Raw genomic sequence first — 22635 nt, 5'->3', positions numbered from 1 at the left:
AGTGGTGGCCACGCCTCCATTACTGAGTGTTGAAAGCTCCTTAATCAGAAAGCTCTAATACCATGGTGCGGAACATAGAATGGGAAGAGAAATGGGAATGGAATTATGCAAAAGTCTGATCATCCTTACAGTAGAGCAGTTACAAGGCTTATATACAAAGAAGTGAAAGGAGGGAAAACAAGAACTGATTTGAAATGTAACAGACTAACAGATTATAACTGTAGGGAAAGGGAGATGCTGCCACGTGTCATTCTCCTGAAATCTTGCGCAATTTTATTTGCTACTTTGTATGCCGAGGCGACCGAGAAGCGTCCATTATGCTCTAGTGCCTAGTGAATTTGTTCTCCAGTAGTCCCGTTTGCATGGTTAATATCTTTAGTGTTCCTAATTCCTTGCATAAGAATATCTTTTGCTGCACAAATCCTTTCCATAGGTTTGATCCTCCATTGTGCCACCTAATCTCCTGAATATTTGTATTGCCTTGCATGTATTTGCCTCTCATTGTTCTTGAACATAAGGCTCCCTCTTCCTTGGCTATTCTCCAACCTATTTTTGCCAAGAATGCCAGATTCATATCTTTTAAGATTCTTGATGCCAAGCCCTCCATTTTGTTTTGGTTTGGTGACCTTAATCCATGATATGAGGTGGGTTCCATTGCCCCAAATAAAACTTCTAATTTTCTTGTCAATCGTCTCACAAATCCCTGCAGGCAAAAGCATCGATTGCATGGTATAGAAAGGTATTGCAATTAGAACACTTTAGGCAAATATAATCCTTCCCGCAAGTGTTAAATGTTTCCCTTACCATACCCTCCAGTCTCTCGTCAATCTTATCTACAAGAGGTCTAAACAGATTTTTGGTGACCCTTACATGGATGGAAGGGACACCTAGATATCTCCCCTGCAGGTCATCGATTTCACCAATGCCCGCCAAACGGGTGATACTTTCAGCAAGCTCTTTCGCAACATTTTTAGAATAGAATATTTGAGACTTTGGAAGACTTACCTTTTGAACCGACCCCTTTTCGAACATGCTTAGGAAACTATTAATATTATTCCCGGTCTTCTTCTCACATTCCATATGTGTTTTCCTCATTATTTTCTGCAAGGGCGGCAAATCTGGTTTCAGATATGATTTCTACACTTGTGTTCCCTTCCTTCCTTTTCTGATTTTTCACTCATCATCATTAACTTCAAATGACGACCAACTTTTATTCCTCCACCTACACGCATGCTTAATTGCTTGAATGCTTGATAACACCTCTGATCGCCCGTGTTAGACTGCTTTTTGTATTTATAAATAGATTTTGGTGTCCGCGTTTAAGTAATTATGTTATTTTCTACATTGATCAAAATAATTAAGATTTTCCCTATCATCAATGCAAAATCTAATTAGTTTAACTGATTTACTATTTAATATTTAATTAGCATATATTTAACCGTGTAAGGATATTTTTTGCCTGAAAAAACAGTATAACATTTTTATCTTTGTGTACAACTTTACAATATATAATTTAATGATGTAAGCTGCATTGACTCTTATAAATTAGTTATTAGATGTAAAAATAAATATAGTATATAATAATATGGATATCATTAATAATAAATAAATATTTAACTATATATGGGACGACTTAAGAGAGCTAGACCAGTTTCAACAATGTGTCTATGCTTTCTTTCGACACGATCATTCTGTTCATGAGTATACGCACATGATTGTCAATGAAGAATGCCTAATTGAGACAAGGTGGTGTGTAACTTTTTATATTCATGTTAACACTATTGGTGTATTCTACAATTCCATCGCACTGCCGCACTTAAGGACATTGCCGCATTTGAACTTTTATATATATATATATATATATATATATATATATATATATATATATATATATATATATATATATATATATGCGGTGGACAGCCCCATGTGCGGTTGTGCGATTAAAAAAGAGCCATTGATTCTGCTTAAATCAACGTCCAGATTACCAAAATTATCAAATGATCCAGTTTTTGTTTCCTGATGTTTTCTGTAATTTTGTTGTATATCACATTTATTACAGATTACAAGCCCTTTTTCCAACAATTATTCGGTAAAGAGTGGGTATAGGTTCTTAATGGGTGAGTTGGGGGCTGTTAATTAATACAGGCTTCAATCAGTGGAATATGTTATGGAGGTTAAAAGTGCTGCCTAGGTGCCGTAATTTGGTGTGGAGGGCTGCTAGGGAGGTGTTGCCCACTGTTGATAATTTAAGGCAACGGCGTGTGGAGGTTAGCATAACTTGCACTGTTTGAGGTCTTGAGCCTGAGAATTTATTGCATCTATTTACACAATGTATTTATGCTAAGAGGGGATTGGTTGACGAAAGCCTTGTGCGCCCCTGGGGAGGACCATGCGGAGGTAATGGCTACTGGCTTGCATGCTATATGGATGGTGAGGAATGAGGCTATTTTTGAGGCCAAGGTGCAATCTCCATATGTCACTGCCAGGTGGATACAAATTTGTAGAAGAATGTTTAAGGAGGCAGTGGTGTTGCGTGTGGTGTCCAAGTCGCGGTGGAGGGGGGAATTATGAGTACATTTGCTATTTTGATGTGGGGTTGCTGGGTGAGGCTCTCGACGGGTGAGTGGGTGGCTGTTAAGAGTGGTACGGTGGAGGAGGTAGACAATGCTCATATGGAGGCGTTAGCATGCAAGGAGGCACTCTCATGAATAAAGGATAGGTGCCTAACGAATGTGCACCTTCAATCGGATTGCCCGGTTCTCTGTACGAACTTGTCAAAGCGAACCTCGGTTGGCTCTTATATTGGTTACTAGTTTTTTACGCGCATTGCGCGATTGGGATAATGCCCAATGTTTGTTTGTTTTTTTTTTTTAAATAAGTACTTTAAAGTATATTAAGGCAAGATTATATTGAAATTGTTCATGCATAGATAATTGAAGGTTGAATTTGCGTATTTAAATAGGTAATTCTTCTCCCAAAGGTTGAGTCCCCAACCCCAAGGGTCCCCACACTCCGACCCGACAGAGCATTGTGGGAAGTTGTAAATCATGGTGACTCAATGATTTAGCAGACAGGACCAAATGCCGGTGCGCACAAGCAATCTGCCCACTTTGAACATAATTCCCGCACTGTCGCCGCCGAGGTTCAAACCTTGGTCTCTTCTCCCAAATACTGCCCACTAAATTAACCATTGAGCTAAGCCCGTGCGGGTTAAATAGGTAATTCTAAGTTTACAAATGCAAGATAATATAGTCAAGATTGATTATAATTGTCAATAAAATAATTGTATAGGTATGGTTGAAACCAAATACGGGACATAAGGGAGAACAAATAAAAATTAGGGCATAAAATATTAAATATATACTAATATTGTTTGAGGAGATTTCGACATTAGGATTTGTGGTTAAGTTTTATTAAGACTTTAATATTAGAATTAGATTGATGGTGTAGTTATAATTCTATATTAGACTTTAATATTAGAATTAGACTAACGGTGAATTAACGGTATTTAACGGAAAAGTTAAATGGATAATCATATAATTAAGGATAAATTAGAAAAACTTAAAAGAAAAAAATTAAAACCTGAACAATCTGAACCATTCATTTGATTTAATAATTTGGCGGTCATTTTTTCTACCCAATGTTAATAATTAAATAAATTCGTTGGTCAAATCCGCTAATATAATCCACTAACGCTAACCGCTAACTGCTAATTGTCAAACAAGGACATTGTAAGGTAGTTCTCACTTCAATTTGTTGTGTGATTTGAATACACTCTTTGTCACAAAATCTCTCTAGTTAATATGGTTGGCTTTGTTAATTATATTTTTTTTAATTTTTTCATGGTATTAATAAAATACTTGGTAAATAAATATATAGCATTATTTTGTATTATAACTTGGATATTTAATTAGAAAAATAGTGCACAAAAAAGACAATAGACAATGTAGTGAATATAATCAATTGATGAATTTGAATGTAAAAATTTTTACATTTGAGAAAAATAAGGACAATATAATTAATGAAAATATTTATCTTAATTAATTTGTTGATAATGAATAATTTTTTTTCACTGAAATAAGACATTGTAAGGACAATGGAGCGAATATAATCAATTAATAAATTTGAATATAAAGAATTTTTATATTGTAGAAAAATAAATACAATATAACTAATAAAATTATTTCTCTTATTTAATTTATTGATAATGAATATTTTTTTTTTTTTGAATAAAGGCATTGTGGACACATAATTCTAAATTAAAGAAATGCATATCTATAATTTTTTGTTGTAGCTACTACGTTAGTATTATTTATATCTACAAATCTAATAAGTGCGAATAATGTTAGGCCCTTAACTGGAACAAAAAAAATGTCGGTACTAATTGTTTCTTAAAATGAATGGTTCATATTATTTTGATTTTAGTATCTTTTAATGATTTTCCTTATTTACCCTCTATTATATTATTTTCTTCCCTTAAATAACCCTAAATTCCGTTAGTTTAAACTTTAGTAACGGAATATTCCATTAACTATTTATTATTCTTAACATACTCTTAATTTATATAAGGTTTTAGGTTCGAACCCCATCCCAAGTATAATTGACATAATTGTTAAACATATATTCCGTTAACTATTTATTATTCTTAACATACTCTTAATTTATATAAGGTTTTAGGTTCGAACCCCATCCCAAGTATAATTGACATAATTGTTAAACATATATTCCGTTAACTATTTATTATTCTTAACATACTCTTAATTTATATAAGTTTTTAGGTTCGAACCTCATCCCAAGTATAATTGACATAATTGTTAAACATATATTATGAATATGTTACAATGTATTAAAAAAGTATATAATATAAAATTTAACATAAACTTTGGTCAAATAATTAGCTCGACTAAATACATAGCATTCAAAGTTGAGCATCAAATATTATAAATCAGGAACTACTTTAAAATTATTTGATTTTCTTGAATTTTTTTATTAAAAAAAACAAATTTATGTTAAGTTTTTTTTAAAAAATTAATCTTCTTCTGATTATTTAGAACAAAACTTAATATTTCAATTATGCTTTTGCATTATTGGAATGATTTAGGCCATTATGGTATTAATATTTTTTTTTGTATTTTTTTATAATGGTACAATTGTACATTACATTACTAATATTATACTATTATTTTTTTTATCGAACAATGTTCTTACATCATTGTCAGACCTGCGCGGCCTAACTACAAAGTTGTTGATCAAATATAATTTCATTAGTTATATTATCTTTATTTTCTACAATTCAAAGATTCCTTACCTTCAAATTTATTAATTTATTATATTCACTACATTGTTCATTGTCTTCTTTTTTACATTATCTTGTAATTAAATATCAAAGTTATAATACAAAACATGTTACATATATATATATATATATATATATATATATATATATATATATATATATATATATATATATTTATTTATTTATTTATTTATTTATTTATTTACTTACCAAGTATTTTATACAAATATAATAAATATTAATATTTCGTTCAATACTTTCACATGATAACCTGGGACACACATCTCACAACACATGAAACATGTAGGAAAAAAACTACCACTACTAAATATCAATAGGTGTTTGTACGCTAAAGAGTTCATATTACAACTAAAATCTCAGTCATATACACAGCAAGGTAAATCTAAAACTTCCTACACCATAATCTCATTGCATGATGAATCCCTCTATGCTGCTACCAGTAACCTAATTGCACATGAAACACTACCAATAAAGAAAAAAAAAGGACATGTACTGAAGATGAAAACAATAACAATGCTACCCGAAAAAGAATTAAGAAGAATTAGAGAAATTTAAATCAAAAGTAGTATTTATTTAGACTATCGCTTTAAAACTAAATATTTAGACTAGCGTTATTACAAAGTTGCAAACATTTATTTTAGTGACAATTATAATCAATCTCTCATATATTATCTTGCATTTATATACTTTAAATTACCGATTTAAATAAACAAATTCAACATTTATTTACATATGCATGAAAATCTCCTATATAATATTGCATTGATATACTTTGAAATACTTATTTAAAAATAATTATTGGGCATTATCTCATTCGCACAAAGTGCGTAAAAGAACTAGTAATTTAATAAGAGTAAAATAGAGTACTAATTATGCCAACTTTGTTTGGGATGAGGTTCGACCCTAAGACCTTTTTTTTTATTGAAATCAATGAGTAAGTTAACGGTGAACTAACGGCAATTCTTAAAATTTTAACGGAATTAGTAACGGTGTGTGTGTATTTTAGGAAATTTTAATGTAAAATTTAAATCTTATCAATCTTTTAATCAATATGAGCCATTCATTTGATTAAAATCTGTGACCGCCATTTTTTCTACCCATTATAGGCCTAACTCTCTTGGGCTCTTATTAGTATAGTAGATAGTAGATACTGCCCACTAAATTAACCATTGAGCTAAGCCCGTGCGGGTTAAATAGGTAATTCTAAGTTTACAAATGCAAGATAATATAGTCAAGATTGATTATAATTGTCAATAAAATAATTGTATAGGTATGGTTGAAACCAAATACGGGACATAAGGGAGAACAAATAAAAATTAGGGCATAAAATATTAAATATATACTAATATTGTTTGAGGAGATTTCGACATTAGGATTTGTGGTTAAGTTTTATTAAGACTTTAATATTAGAATTAGATTGATGGTGTAGTTATAATTCTATATTAGACTTTAATATTAGAATTAGACTAACGGTGAATTAACGGTATTTAACGGAAAAGTTAAATGGATAATCATATAATTAAGGATAAATTAGAAAAACTTAAAAGAAAAAAATTAAAACCTGAACAATCTGAACCATTCATTTGATTTAATAATTTGGCGGTCATTTTTTCTACCCAATGTTAATAATTAAATAAATTCGTTGGTCAAATCCGCTAATATAATCCACTAACGCTAACCGCTAACTGCTAATTGTCAAACAAGGACATTGTAAGGTAGTTCTCACTTCAATTTGTTGTGTGATTTGAATACACTCTTTGTCACAAAATCTCTCTAGTTAATATGGTTGGCTTTATTAATTATATTTTTTTTAATTTTTTCATGGTATTAATAAAATACTTGGTAAATAAATATATAGCATTATTTTGTATTATAACTTGGATATTTAATTAGAAAAATAGTGCACAAAAAAGATAATAGACAATGTAGTGAATATAATCAATTGATGAATTTGAATATAAAAATTTTTACATTTGAGAAAAATAAGGACAATATAATTAATGAAAATATTTATCTTAATTTTTTTTTTTTGAAAATATATTTATCTTAATTAATTTGTTGATAATGAATAATTTTTTTTCACTGAAATAAGACATTGTAAGGACAATGTAGCGAATATAATCAATTAATAAATTTGAATATAAAGAATTTTTATATTGTAGAAAAATAAATACAATATAACTAATAAAATTATTTCTCTTATTTAATTTATTGATAATGAATATTTTTTTTTTGAATAAAGGCATTGTGGACACATAATTCTAAATTAAAGAAATGCATATCTATAATTTTTTGTTGTAGCTACTAAGTTAGTATTATTTATATAATTTAATAAGAGTAAAATAGAGTACTAATTATGCCAACTTTGTTTGGGATGAGGTTCGACCCTAAGACCTTTTTTTTTTTATTGAAATCAATGAGTAAGTTAACAATGAACTAACGGCAATTCTTAAAATTTTAACGGAATTAGTAACGGTGTGTGGGTATTTTAGGAAATTTTAATGTAAAATTTAAATCTTATCAATCTTTTAATCAATATGAGCCATTCATTTGATTAAAATCTGTGACCGCCATTTTTTCTACCCATTATAGGCCTAACTCTCTTGGGCTCTTATATTATAGTATATATATATATATATATATATATAGATTATACTAGTTTTACATTCGCATTGTGCGAATGGCTTAATGCCCAATGTTTATAATTAAATAATAAATAAATATTTGAAAGTATATCTGCAAGATGATATATGAGAAGTTAATACATAAGTAAGTTAATAATGTCAAATTTGTTTATTTAAATATGCAATTCAGAGTATATAAATACAATGTAATATAGGAGATTCATTATAATTGTTACGAAACCTTTTTTAAATAGTAATCAAGTATTTTTGTTGAATAGGGTTCTAATATATTAAATGAATGCACATATATACAATATCAATGAATGAATCAACGGTACCAGTCCTTTAGGTGTTTTGCTCAATGTTCATTTAGTTCAACCATTATTGTTGAATAAATTATTATGGATAAAGAATTTAGATGTAGTAGTAAAAATTTAAAAATTTTAATTATAATGTAACCCAAAGATATTGGACGGTTGGTAAATATGATGTAACCCAAAGATCAAAATGCTAAAGAAAGTATTTGGTTATTCAACAATTTGAAGCAACTATTTGTTCCAAGCCACTGAAAATACAAACATTGTAATTTAAAGTATTTTCACTTAGCGTTTTTGAGATTGATTTCACCAAAACACCTCTATATTTAAAAATAAAAATTAAAAATTAAAACTGTAGAGCCATTTGGATTCCTTGAATAACAAGAGCCAGTTCCGCTGACTCACTGCTTGCCCATCCACGAATGGACAAGCTTATTTTTAAATTGAAGCCTTCAGGCTCCTTTTATAGGAGCCTTCAGGCTTCTTTCATAGGACTCCCATGCCACTTTTCCCACCGATGTGGAAAAAGTGACAAAATTAAGGGGAGCTGAACGTTCGGCTTCCCATATGTTTTTTTTTTTTTTTAATTTTATTTCTTTTATTAAATTACTATAGTAGATATTTATAATGCTTGTTATTCTTTGATTAGTTCTTTGGCTTCTTCTAGTATTGGTTTTATTCGTCGTCTACGAACCGAGTTGCTCATGTTCTTGTAGCTAATATGATTAGTTAAAAGTTTGTTTTTAATAGTTCTATTGGCTTATAGGGGTGTGACACATGCATTTATAAACTTTCCCTTATTGTAGTAACGAAAGATTTTTTATTCTATTTATGTCACATATACCTTTTATTGATTTATATAAACATTTTTATGTATCTAATATAAATAGTATGGTTTATATGTACATATATGACATTGGCAATTACAAAAACTACTTTAATTTCCCAACCTACTGAAGTACAAAGAGTCTTGAACTCATGAAAAGTCAATACCATCCTCACTTGGAATTGAATCCATGATCTTCCATTTAAACTCCATATCTCCATGCTACTAGACCACAAAGTTATTGGCAACAATAACGATTCTCTTTGTACTAGCCTCTACAAATTCTAACCTTCCTCCCAAAATAACACCACAATTACTATACATTTTATAGTCATATTCAACAACAAGAACTTATTATAAACTGGAACTAATTAAAACATGGGAACTAAAGAAGTGTACACATACAAGTTTGTTTTATTTTTATTTTTATTTTTATTTTTCTTAACACTCCTTATTTGTCTTAACATTTTGAATATAATATACCAATGGAAGGACCAAATTTAATAAATTCTATATGATCCCTAACCAAATATATATAGATTAGAAAAGTTGATAGTCAAGAATTTGCATTGTGCAATTATACTGAATTTGTTTACTTAATATATAACATTCTAGTCTCTACCAAAATAAATAAATAAATAAATAAATAAATAAATAAATAAATATATATATATATATATATATATATATATATATATATATAACATTCTAGCTATAGGCCGGTTACTAGCGCTGTGTAATTATTCTCATTGTTCCCCCAATTTAGAGTTTTTTTTTTTTTTTTTGTCAGACCCCAAGACGTCTTGAACAGCTCTTAATAATAGGAGGCACCTTTAAACCCCTACTATACTCAGACTAATCTCAATTATAATTTTGTTACATTATATGGTTCATTTACTTCAATTCGTGTATTAGCCTACGTAATATCATCATTAAACAATATAATCAAACAATCGAAATCAAAATAAATTGTTTTTCCAATTATAAATACTCCATTCATTAATACTAAATAACAAAACAACAACACACAAAAGTAACACAGTAACATACAACATACTCCAATTCAAACAAGTTCTAAGAAACATGACAGCAAATCGCAATGACAAATCTTTTCAGTAAGTTTAAAAATATGATGAGAAGTTGTAAGGCCAAACTTGATAGAAATCAACATCAGATAAAATCATGTCATGATGGGTACCCTCACCGCTGCCGTCGTTGCGAGCCGGCGGAGGCGCCATGGCCGGAATGAACAAAGATGCATGCAGAATCCGGCGCAGGTGGTGGCGGAGGGACGCCGCCGATGCTTGCAGCGGCCGGCAGCTGCAGAAGAAATTACTTCCTCTTCTCCACCTCCTGCATCTTCTCACCAATCAACAATTAGCTATTAATTTTAACAATTATTTACTCAAATTCAAACAATGATAACATCAAGTCACATAAACGATCCAAATTATATATTTAATTGCAATATATAATATTTGATTTTTTAATTTAAATAATTATATATCCGATCCATCCAAATATTCTTAATATATTACAACAAATTCATTCTGTGCATTGCACGAATGAAAATTCTAGTTATGGATAAAAAGATTTAGAATGAATAGAATTCTCATAGCATAAATAAACTTTAATAATAGCTAATATGATTGGAAAGTTCGTTTTTAATAGTTCTATTGGCTTATAGGGGTGTGACACATGCATTTATAGACTTTCCCTTATTGTAGCTAGTAAGGGAAGATTTTATATTCTATGTATATATGTCACATACCCCTTTTATTGATTATTAATAATATACATTTTTATGTATCTAATATAAATAGTATGGTTTATATGTACGTCGTATATGACATTGGCAATTACAAAAGAGTTACTCCATGCCACTAGACCACAAAGTCGTTGGCAACAATAACGCTTCTCTTTGTACTAGCCTCTACAAATTCTAACCTTCCTCCCAAAATATACAATTGTTAGTCATATATATTCAATAATAGGACCTAAACTGGCCGGAGTTAATTAAAACATGGGGACTAAAGGAGTGTACACATACAAGTTTGTTTTTGTTTTAACACTCCTTATTTGTCTTAAGATTTTGAATATAATTTGTTCAATTATACTGAATTTGTTTACTTAATATATGACATTCTAGCTTATTTTATTTCTTTAGGTCAGATCACACGATGTTTTGAGCATGCCCTAAGTGTTGGAGTCAGGCTTAAGCTTTACCATACTCAACTAATCTCCATCTCCATCTCCATTTTTTGTTACATTATTAATGTTCGTTTACTTCATGTATTAACCTAATTAATACCATTAAAAAATATAATCAACCAATCAAAATCATAATAATTATTTTTCCCAATTATAAATACCTCATTCATTAATAAAATAAAAATAAAAAAAAACAACAACACACAAAAGTAACACTGTAACAGCATACTTCAACTCAAACAAGTTCTAAGAAACATTACAATTAAAGGCAAACATGACAACAATAATTAAAGGCAAATTGCAATGATAAATCATTAGTGATCGAGTTTAAAAAGATGATGAGAAGTTCTAAGGCCAAACTTGATTGAAATCAACATCAGAGAAGATCATGTCACGATGGGTACCCTCACCCCCACCGCCGCCGTTTACCGGCAGAGGCGCCATGGCAGGAACGAACCAAGATGCAGTTGCTGGCGGCAGAGGCGCCATGGCCGGAACGAACCAAGATGCAGAATCCGCGGCAGTTGCTAGCGGAGGGACACCAGCCGCACCGCCGTGATTGCGCAGCTGCAGAAGATGTTGCTTCCTCTTCTCCAGCTCTTGCATCTTCTCATCAGCCAACGCATACAAACCCATAAGCTGCCTTGCATCCTGTATCTCCTCAAATCTGCTTTCTCCCTGGATTACCTTTTTCATCACCACATTCATCTCCTTCCTCTCCACTTCATCCTCCTTCTTCCGCATCTTCTCAATCTCACCATTAACCCAATCTCTCACAAACTTCTCGTGCGTCACCATCTTCTTCACTCTCTCCGCCTCCGGAAGCCCCCAAAACCCCAAGAATCGCTTCCTCGCTTCTTCCACACAAGGCCAAACATCAATAAGACAATCTCCCTCGTACATTGCAATCCCAATCTCCACATCGCACAACACACAAAGCTCTTTCGCTTGCTTCAACAACGCTGCCTTCTTCCGTTCAATCACCCGTTTTCTCTCCCTTTCACTCATCATCATTAACCTCAAATGACGACCAACTTTTATTCCTCCACCTACACGCATGCTTAATTGTTTCAATGCTTGATAACACCTCTGATCTGCAGACCAGACTGCCTTTCGTATTTATAAATAGATTATGGTGCCCGGTTTAAGTAATTTTTTAGCTGCCTTTCGTAGTAACTCCCTTTCCCTCATCTCTATATCTATATATATTAAAACAAAATAATTGTTCAAAAAAAAATTCCCTCCAAATGTGAAAACATTTATTCTATTCATATTAATTTATAAATAGATTCATGTAATTCCCAAAGAATTTCCCTCCAAATGTGAAAACAATTATTGTATTCATATTAATTTATAAATAGATTCATGTAATTCATGAGTATAAGAAGAATATAATATTAGTTACTATTATTGTTATATATATATATATATATATATATATATATATATATATTATAGTAATTATTATAATAGTGAAAACATTTATTCTATTCATATTAATTTATAAATAGATTCATGTAATTCCCAAAGAATTTCCCTCCAAATGTGAAAACAATTATTGTATTCATATTAATTTATAAATAGATTCATGTAATTCATGAGTATAAGAAGAATATAATATTAGTTACTATTATTGTTATATATATATATATATATATATATATATATATTATAGTAATTATTATAGTAATAATAATTCACATACAGAAACGCGGAATCATACATCCAATTAGCTTTAACGTATTATTATTACTATAATTTATTAATATTATTATAATAATAACAGTAATAATAATAATAATTATAATAATATAATACTATACTATAATAATGAATTAGCCAATTTATAAATAAATTCATGTAATTCATGTAATTTAACATGTTGAGTAAAAGAAGAATATAATATTGGTTATTATTATTATTATTATTATTATTATTATTATTATTATTATTATTATAGTAATAATAATAATTCGTTATTATAGTATAATATTTTAATTAAATTAAATTATTTAAATTAAATCATCCTATATATATTTAGTATTACAAATGATCATCCTTAATTAAATTATTTAAATTAAATCAAACATAATTAAATCAATCTTTAATGTTGGAGAACTCAAAGTTAAGAAGAGAACATCATATCTTCCATTGATCAAAGAGAGAGGTCTCGGTTACACTGAAGAGGAGAAGAAAAGAAAATGAACAGAACAGCTACAACGCTATATTTCATCCACATTTTAGGTCCCTGTCAGCAAAATCATTGAAAATCATTAAATACAAAGACATTTTGATTATTTTTATACAAAGTGAGTTGACCCGATATATTTTCATGCTTTTTTTTTTTTTTTTTTTTTTTTTTTTTTTTTTTTTTTGAAAAAAGCGTTTGTATTCAACGGCATCAAAATTTAACCACTCACAAAATGACTCTATTATAAGATAGTATCTGCTCTATACTTTCTCTATCTGTTGTAGCTCAAAGAGTCAATATTCCACCACCGGGTAGTTCGATCCTGTGATCTTTCCCCAAGGAGAGTTACATGTGTTATCCGGGTAGTTCGATCCTGTGATCTTTCCTCAAGGAGAGTTACATGTGTTATCTGAGCACAATGTGCTTGACACATTAAGCTGATTTAAATTATTCAAAAGAAATAGCTATAGTACTATGAGGGTTAGTAATGACGGACGAGAAGGTGATGAATACTTGAGGGCAGGCCCGACCCTGGGTAAGGGCAAGCCCGACCCCGGGTAAGGCAGGCCCGACCCTGGGCAAGGGCAGGCTGGGTCCTTGCCCAGGACCCACGCTCGGAAGGGGAGGGGCCTACTACCCTATACCATTACCTCTTATATATATTATAGACTTTTGTATATTTTTTAATATACATATATGCAACCGAATTCTAAGTTGGGAGTTGGTAAGGCTGGTTGTTTGTTGGTAAGGCTTGTTTTTTGTACTTTTACATAAAAATTTCCTTCCCTACTCTTTGGTAGATGAATTTAGGGATATTATTATATAGTATTAAAATTGTAACCTATTAAAATTTATTTATATTTATATTTTTTATTTTTTAAATTTAATTTGTAACTTTGTGATTTTTTTTACGTTTCTATAATTGTAGTGAGATTTATAATATAGATTGCTTTGTAATTCATATCAAATTTTAAATTTATTTCTGTAATTTTGCATATTCTCTCAAACTAAATAATGGATTGACTGACCCAGATTCTCGATTAAGCAGTTATTCAGATAGAAGGGCAGATATATCGTAATGCGAAAGACTAAGGCAGAAAGTAAATCAACACATATGATTGTTTACCCAGTTCGATACAGTGTGTATCTACATCTGGGGGACGATCACTGATATGACACCCCGTAATCCAAATTCAATTAAGGGATTAATTAAGTAATTAATCCTAATCCAATTGATAATTTAATTCCTTAAATTCCTGAAAATTCAAATGTCGGGGACTAGTAATTGACTAGTCAACCCAAAGTCAAGAGTTGTATCTAAAGCTTTGTGAATAGTTCCCTTGTTCCCTTACACATTTCATCTTAGTAAGGGTAAATAAGACATTTCCCTGGCAATAGTCTTTCAAGCTAACCTAAGAGACACATTTCATTTCTCACAAACACTCTCCAAAATCATAAGCTCTTCCTACTCTCTAAAAAGCTACTTAGCTTTCTCTCCAAGCTAAATCTAGGGCTATCAAGATCTTTCAAGTTTGTCCTCAAGATTCCACCTTTCCTACTATTGAGCATCTAGGAGGGTAAGATCTAAGCTCCTTTTGTGTTTTTAGTGTTTTCTAAGGTATCTTTTTCTAAAAGTAGAATCTTTATGATCTTTTGGTGTGTTCTTGAAGTGGGGGTGGAAGGTGAACCCTAAAAGGAGCTTGGTGAAGTGCTAAGTGAAGGTTTTTGTCTACAAGAGGTAACCCATGCTCTACAAAATCTATTTTGCTTACCTATATGATGATTTCTTTGAATCTACATGTGATTTTGCTATGAAATGTGAGTGTTTATGCATTGTCTTGTGAAAATGCATATCTAGAGCTTATGTTTAGGGTTTTTGTATGCCATTGCTTGGCTATTCCTTTGATTCAAGTCATTTTGTTGTATTTGGTGAGATTTGTCATGTTTTAGACATGAATTTGAGCTTGGTGTTGAAAATCACCGAAGGGATGTTTTGGTACAGGGTAGTGTACCCGCGGGCGGAACGGCGGGCAGAGCTCCACCCGCCGCCCCACCCGCGGGGTACATGGCCGGTGGGTGTGGTACCCGCGGGCGGAACCACGGGTGGGGGTCTACCCGTGGCTCCACCTGCGGGGTACAAATATGGTGTTGTTGGGGATTTGTTCCCCGTGATTCTTTTGACTCGGTATTTGGTCTTTTGACTTCTCGATGTTCTTTTGTGGAACTATTTGGGCGTTTTCTTGATGTTTCGTATGTCTAGAACTATATGGTAGGAATCCATGTAGGTTTTGGTGTCTTATATCGTGCTAAGTGTTTAACATTGTGATTCTTTGAACCAGGGTGAGTCTTGTGTGTTCTTCGGAACTACGTTTGGTATCCCGTTTGATAAGCATGCTAGTTCGGTGTTTAAATGCTAGCATGTGTGTTGTTTGTACTTTCCTATTGTTGATGATGACTTGCATTAATCATCGTTGTTGTTGGACTGTGATCCATTCCTTGATCGAGTATGGCTTCATATCTTCGTTGTAATCCATTAATTGATTCTTGTTGTGGTGTGGTTTGTGTGGCTGTACTTGGATTGCACGATTAGTGGTATGGGACACTAGTCCCCAAGGTATTGCAGTGGTCCTCGTGGTGGCCATGACGCGATTATGGAGTTTGTGACCTGAGTGATGGGTTCACATATCTCTTGGGTGGCATGTGTTACCGTGTGTGCGATCGGTACCTCGTGTACTATGAAATCGGTGGTCTTGTTGGTGGTTGTTGGTGGGGGACGACGGTCCCAGGAGGGAAAAGGTTGGACTTGGTTGTACAAGGGGTCCTGGAGGTAAAGGTTGGAACTAGACATAAGGTTGGGTGTGACAATCCGTAATCCAAATTCAATTAAGGGATTAATTAAGTAATTAATCCTAAACAAATTGGTAATTTAATTCCTAAAATTCCTGAAAATTCAATAGTCAAGGACTAGTAATTGACTAGTCAACCCCAAAGTCAAGGTTGTACCTTATGCTTTGTACGGAGTTCCCTTGTTCCCTTACACCTCTTTATGTTAGTAAGGGTATTCATGACTTTTCACCTTGTGTTAGTAATGCAAGCTAACCTAGTAGACAATCCTCATTTATCTCCTTACACTTTCCAAACTTTAGCTCTACCTTTTCTCTAAAAAGGTAGATAGCTTTCCTTCCAAGCCAAGTTGAAGCTTTGTCAAATCTTCAAGAGTTGTCTCCAAGATTCTACCTTTCATACATTTGGGCATCTTGGAGGGTAAAATCTAAGTTCATCTTGTGTTTTTAGTGTCTTCTAAGGTGTCTTTTCTTAAAGATAGAATCTTCATGATCTTTTTGGTGTGTTCTTGAAGTGGATTTGGAAGGTGAGCCTTATTAGGAGCTTGGTGAGGTGTTAAGTGAAGGTTTTTGTCTACAAGAGGTAACCCATGCTCTACAAAATCTATTTTGCTTACATATATGATGATTTCTTGGATTCTACATGTGTTTTGCTATGAAATGTGAGTGTTTATGCATTGTCTTGTGAAAATGCATATCTAGAGCTTGTTATTACGGTTCTTGTATGCCATTGCTTGGCTATTCCTTTGATTCAAGTCATTTTGTTGTATTTGGTGAGATTTGGTATGTTTTGGACTTGAATTTGAGCTTGGTGTTGAAAATCCCCGAAGGGATTATTTGGTGTACAGGTACGTACCTGCGGGCAGAATGGTGGGCAGTGGCCTACCCGCCGCCCCACCCACGGGGAACAAGGCGTGAGAAATGGTGTTCCCGCGGACGGAACCACGGGTGGGGGTCTACCCGTGGGTCCACCCGCGGGGAACAGTGTTGATGTTGTTTGGGGATTTTTGTTCCCCGTGATTCTTTTGACTCGATATTTGGTCTTTTGACTTCCCGATGTTCTTTTGTGGAACTATTTGAGCGTCTGCTTGATGTTTCGTATGTCTAGAACTATATGGTAAGAATCCATATAGGTTTTGGTGTCTTGAATCGTGCTAAGTGTTCAACATTGTGTTTCGTTGAACCGTGATGAGTCTTGTGTGTTCTTCAGAACTACATTTGGTTTACCCGTTTGATAAGCATGCTAGTTCGGTGTTTAAATGCTAGCGTGTGTGCTGTTTGTACCTTCCTATTATTGATGATGACTTGGGTTAATCATCGTTGTTGTTGGACTGTGATCCATTCCTTGGTTGAGTATGGTTTCATATCTTCGTTGTGATCCGTTGATTGATTCCTGTTGAGGTGTGATGTGTGTGTGGCTTTACCTGGATTGCACGATTAGTGGTATGGGACACTAGTCACCAAGGTATTGCAGTGGTCCTCGTGGTGGCCATGACGCGATTATGGATTTGTGACCTTTGTGTAAGGTTCACATATTTCTTGGGTGGCATGTGTTGCCGTGTGTGTGATCGGTACCTCGTGTACTATGAATTGGTGGTCTTGTTGGTGGTTTGTTGGTGGGGGACGACGGTCCCAGGAGGAAAAAGGTTGGACTAAGAAGTACAGGGGTCCTGGAGGTAAAGGTTGGAACTAGACATAAGGATGGGGGTAGCCATAAGGTTGGAACCGGGCATAAGGAAGGCATATCAACTCGTGATGGGTGATGTCACGAGGGCTTGTGTAGCCATTGTTGTGAGTTCTCTTCTTGTGACGTGTGTAGTCACAAAGGCATGTGTTGCCTTGGCATGTGTTGCCGTTGGGTGTGTCCTTATTCTTTGGAGTTATGCATGTCGGGTGTTAATCTATTGTGTGATAATAGATTATACACTTGAGCCTTAATTGTGTTGTCATTGTTATTTCTTGGCGTGTCGTGGGATGTGTTCCCTTATCTTATTGTGAGTGCTTTGAGTCTTGTGTTGACCTTTCCTCTTGGTTTTGAACTTGTATATAAGTATTCCGTTTCACAAATTATTTTACAAACGTATATCTTATCTATGTATAATATTTCACATGTATTGGTGGGTTACCAGCATTATTCGCTGACCGGGCGTCGTCCCATCTTTTATGTGTTTCTTTCAGGTGATGTTTAGACGAGAACGCGGTTTAGTGCCAGCTAGTGTAGCTCATTCTTGTGGTTTGTGGCCTGTGAGCCCAGTATTGACTTAGTACTTGAACATGTATGGTCTTAGATGTTGAATTATGCAGATGTTAGCCTGTGCATTCATCTCTGGATGAGCGTGGCATAGCACCCCTTTTTACTTCCAGTTTATATATTCCTCTTTCAGTTTTCCGCTGTGTCTAATGTTTTGTTTAAGATATCTGCATGTTTAAGGCTTTAATTAGCATGGTATTTAGGGGGTGTTACAGTTGGTATCAGAGCCTAGGTTTGAGCCTAGGAGGGTTAAGTCTAGACTTCTAAGTGGCTAAGTATGGTTTGAGACCTTAAAGTGACCCCAAGAATCTAAGTGTTAGGCTTAGGACTCTAGGTTGCGCGGTGAGCTGAGTGTTTCTTTCAGTTATTTGCTTGTTTGTTGTCTTTTGGTAACCGTGCTGTTGTTGTAGAAGTTTGCGATTCCTCCTCGTCCATGAGCGCGTACCCCGGATATCCGGACGAACGAGCAGCTTGCTCAGAACCTGCAGCAGTTGACATAGACGATGCAGACTCTTAGCGAGGCGTTGCAGAACAACAATCACCCCGTGCCACCTCCTCAACCTGTTGGGCACAGGGACATGGGTTGTTTGGTGTCGGGTCACAGGCCGCCGACCTTCGCAGGTGAAGAAGACCCGGTAGTTTTGGAGGAATGGATGAGAGTGTTCGACAAGATCTTCGCAGTTGTGGGTTGTCCCGATGAGAGAAGGGTAGAACTGGCAACGTTCTACTTCTGTCATGAGGCTGATCTGTGGTGGATTCATGAGGGTCCGACCTACCTTGAGGAGCCTGAGTTCGATTGGTCCGCGCTTAAGGATAGGATGCGCGAGAGGTTTTACCCTGCACACGTGCGAGCCGCCATGTATGAGGAATTCCTCCACCTGCAGCAAGGATCTCTGTTTGTGGTCAAGTACCACAAGAAGTTTTTGGAGTTGGCGCGCTTTGCTTGGATGCTCGTGCCTACGGAGCTCGCTAAAGTCGAGAAATTCGTTGCCGGCTTGAATTATGAGGCACGAAAGGCTTTGACTGTGAGCAAGTTGAGTTCTCTTAAGGATGCTTATGTGAGTGCCGCGGATTTGTACTGTGTTCAGCAGCTTCAGCGAGGATCTTTTGAGCTAGCGAGGAAGAGGATCGAGAGCGGAGGTTCTTCCACCTTCAAGAAGCCACGACCGAGTTTTCAAGCTAAGAATGTGTCATCTCTAACCCAAGGACCCAACCGGATGGAGCAAGGAAATCAAGCTAAGTTGTTTTCGTGCCGTAGATGTGGGAAGGTGCACGCGGGCCAAGATTGTCATGCCCAAGCATTTAGGTGCTTTCGTTGCGGAGATAGGGGCCACAAAGTCGCCGAGTGTCCCCAGCAAGCCAATCAGAGGGCGTTGCCACCACCCCCAGGAGCCGGAGGAGCAGCTGGAGGTAGCTCGAGTCGTGGAGCAGCCGGTGTCAGACCATCAGGGAGAGTCTTTGTGATGGGACGTTCGCAGGCGGAGACTGAGGGTCTAGTGGAGGAGGAGCTAGCAGGTAATCCTTTTCTAGCCTACCTGTAACACCCCAGATTTTCAAGACATTTAAAACTTATAATAAAGGTAGAATCTTATTAAATCCCAAGATATAAATACAAGCGTTCGGGGTGCTATGCCACACCTGGGCTAGAGAACCCAAGTGCATAGGCTAACTAACTAATATCCTCAAAGTGTAAATACGTAAACGTGGCACGCAGGCCAAAAGGGAAACTATCTACTTCTAAGTTCTAGCGCACTCCAGTGACTTAATCTTCTGTGCCTGAAAGCCAAATATATCTGTTCAGCGAGAGATGCTGGTAACCCACTCCAACGCGTTGAAATACAATACATATAGAGATATATATAGATATACGAAAAACCATTTTGAGCATGAAGATATGTCCTACGAACTCTAGCTTTTAAAACCGGGAATGACTCGACAGATAAGGCTAAACACAAGCAACAGTTATAACAAGCGTATACAATCCACAACAGGCAAGACAGGTAAAGCTGAGCACAATTAATAATCATAACCCAACATAAATAATCCCTAGCATAAATCCCATAGTCACCTCCCCCAAGATACTCATAATCACAACTCATCCATATCTCATCACATAGCACACTTTGTTGGCGCCACAGGACCAATCGCATGCCCATACATGAGGGTCAGCGCATATAGCTCTGACACGGCCCCGCAGCACCCTGCCCCGTCTCACATTACGGAGGAGCCGATCGCAACCGGCTGATGGACCTTTGTCCTACATACTATTTATATACCTGACCGGTCTTTACCAGCCTGGTTAACAGTTGAGATGGTTCTTAGCCCATTCAACTGCCCGTATAGTGGACCTTTGTCCTATATAATATTTATATACCTGACCGGTCTCTACCAGCCTGGTTCGCAGCCGGTATGGTTCTCAGCCCATCCGACTGCCCGTATAGTGGAACTTAGTCCTATATAATATTTATATACCTGACCGGTCTCTACCAGCCTGGTTAACAGCCGGTATGGTTCTCAGCCCATCCGACTGCCCGTATAGCCCGGTTGATCTCAACCAACTCGGGGTTACACACACACATAACATATAGCAAGTACATGCAACCCACATTAACATGTTGGGAAGGGGGAGAAAACGTATAACAAACCTATGCGTGATCCCTCACATACTAAGAATAGTCCTAAGGGGTTCATGCTTCTTCCACCTAGGTCAACGGGATACCGATTCAACTAGCATGCAATATAATAGACCCATAACCTACGAACGGTACCCGAAATATCAAACTAGACATAGGCACGATAAACGGAGTCCGTTGGGACACCACGGGGAACGGGGGAACATCAAACGGGGAAGCCGGGGTCCCAAAGTGTGATAATTTCCAGCGGGTAGCCGATGGGTGGGGGGCCACCCGCCGGCTGCCCGCCGGACTTTACTGTTCCGGGCAGCGGGTCGCCGGCGGGCAGCTGCCCGCCCGCTGGCTGCCCGTTGCCGGGAAGGTGTTCTCGGCCGTGGGTAGGTGGCGGGTCCCCTACCCCCACCTACCCCCCACTGACTCTTATCACACAATACGCCCCGGGAACCGTTGTGGAACCCAAAACCATGCTTAGACACTTTACAACGTAATTAACGACAACACGTAGACAATTGACGGATCAAATATGAGAAACGAACGGCACATAACCTATCATGCTTTTCTAAACATAATCAACACCCAAACATGCGATTTCCCCACCCCACAATCCAAGAATCATAACATACGATACAACCTAGGGTTCTAATCACTTTTATGTCAACAAGAATACGATTCGCCTTCTAATTGCAAGATTCGGTAAGGATAACACATAAGCATCAAGAACATCACACAATTATCAAGAACAACACATAATTATCAAGAATTCCATATAATCATCCAGAACACCATAATTATCAAGAATCTCCCAATATCAAGATTATCAAGATCCCTCATGGGATCATCACGTCAAGCATCAATAATAATCAACAGATCTCGCCATTCACAATAATATGGGGGAAACCCTAAGGGGGAATCATAGCTATGAAAATAGGTTTTGTTGAGACATGGGTTACCTCTTAGCCTTAATTAATTCCTTGGCTATGAAGGATCTTTCTTTAAGCTTTCTTGATTTCTTGATTTCTCCTAAGGGGATTCTTGGAATTCTTTGGGTGGTGAGAGATTATTGTGGTGGGGATTCTAGGTGCCTCATAAGTTCCCTATTTATATATTTAAGACTCCTAGTTAGGGCCTGAATGGTATGGGTTTACTAATTCTATTCCTTATAGGGCTAGAGCTTGTTTTAGGGATAAGGGTCCGTGGTCCATAGTGGACCATATTAATTAAAGAGGATCCTAATCATAATCTGAATAGTAAAAGGCCTACTTCCTTTATTCCTAACAGGCTTAAGATTCCTATTCGGGCAAGGGTCCATGGTTCATGGTGGACCTTACTAATTAATTATAGGTAAACCTAACATAATTAAATCATATTTAATTATTATTAACGGGATTAATTAAATAATTAATCCGGGATTGAACGCCG

General features: G+C 35.2%; 1 protein-coding gene across 1 annotated transcript; it reads right to left on the bottom strand.

Moving 5' to 3' along the window:
• Nucleotides 1-11646: 11646 nt before the first annotated feature.
• Nucleotides 11647-12357, bottom strand: LOC109166768 (agamous-like MADS-box protein AGL92). Its single transcript, XM_019315657.1, has one exon. The coding sequence runs from the start codon at nucleotides 12355-12357 to the stop codon at nucleotides 11647-11649; it is 711 nt and encodes a 236-aa protein (XP_019171202.1).
• Between the last annotated feature and the right edge of the window lie 10278 nt (nucleotides 12358-22635).

The sequence above is a fragment of the Ipomoea nil genome, unplaced genomic scaffold (assembly GCF_001879475.1).
Source record: "Ipomoea nil cultivar Tokyo-kokei standard unplaced genomic scaffold, Asagao_1.1 scaffold3105, whole genome shotgun sequence".
Lineage (NCBI taxonomy): Eukaryota > Viridiplantae > Streptophyta > Magnoliopsida > Solanales > Convolvulaceae > Ipomoea > Ipomoea nil.
This window is presented reverse-complemented; position numbering and strand designations above follow the sequence as displayed.

Bases quoted from the DNA above. Each gene is read 5' to 3' on its own strand.
- LOC109166768 (XM_019315657.1), bottom strand. From the start codon at position 12,357: ATGCGTGTAGGTGGAGGAATAAAAGTTGGTCGTCATTTGAGGTTAATG.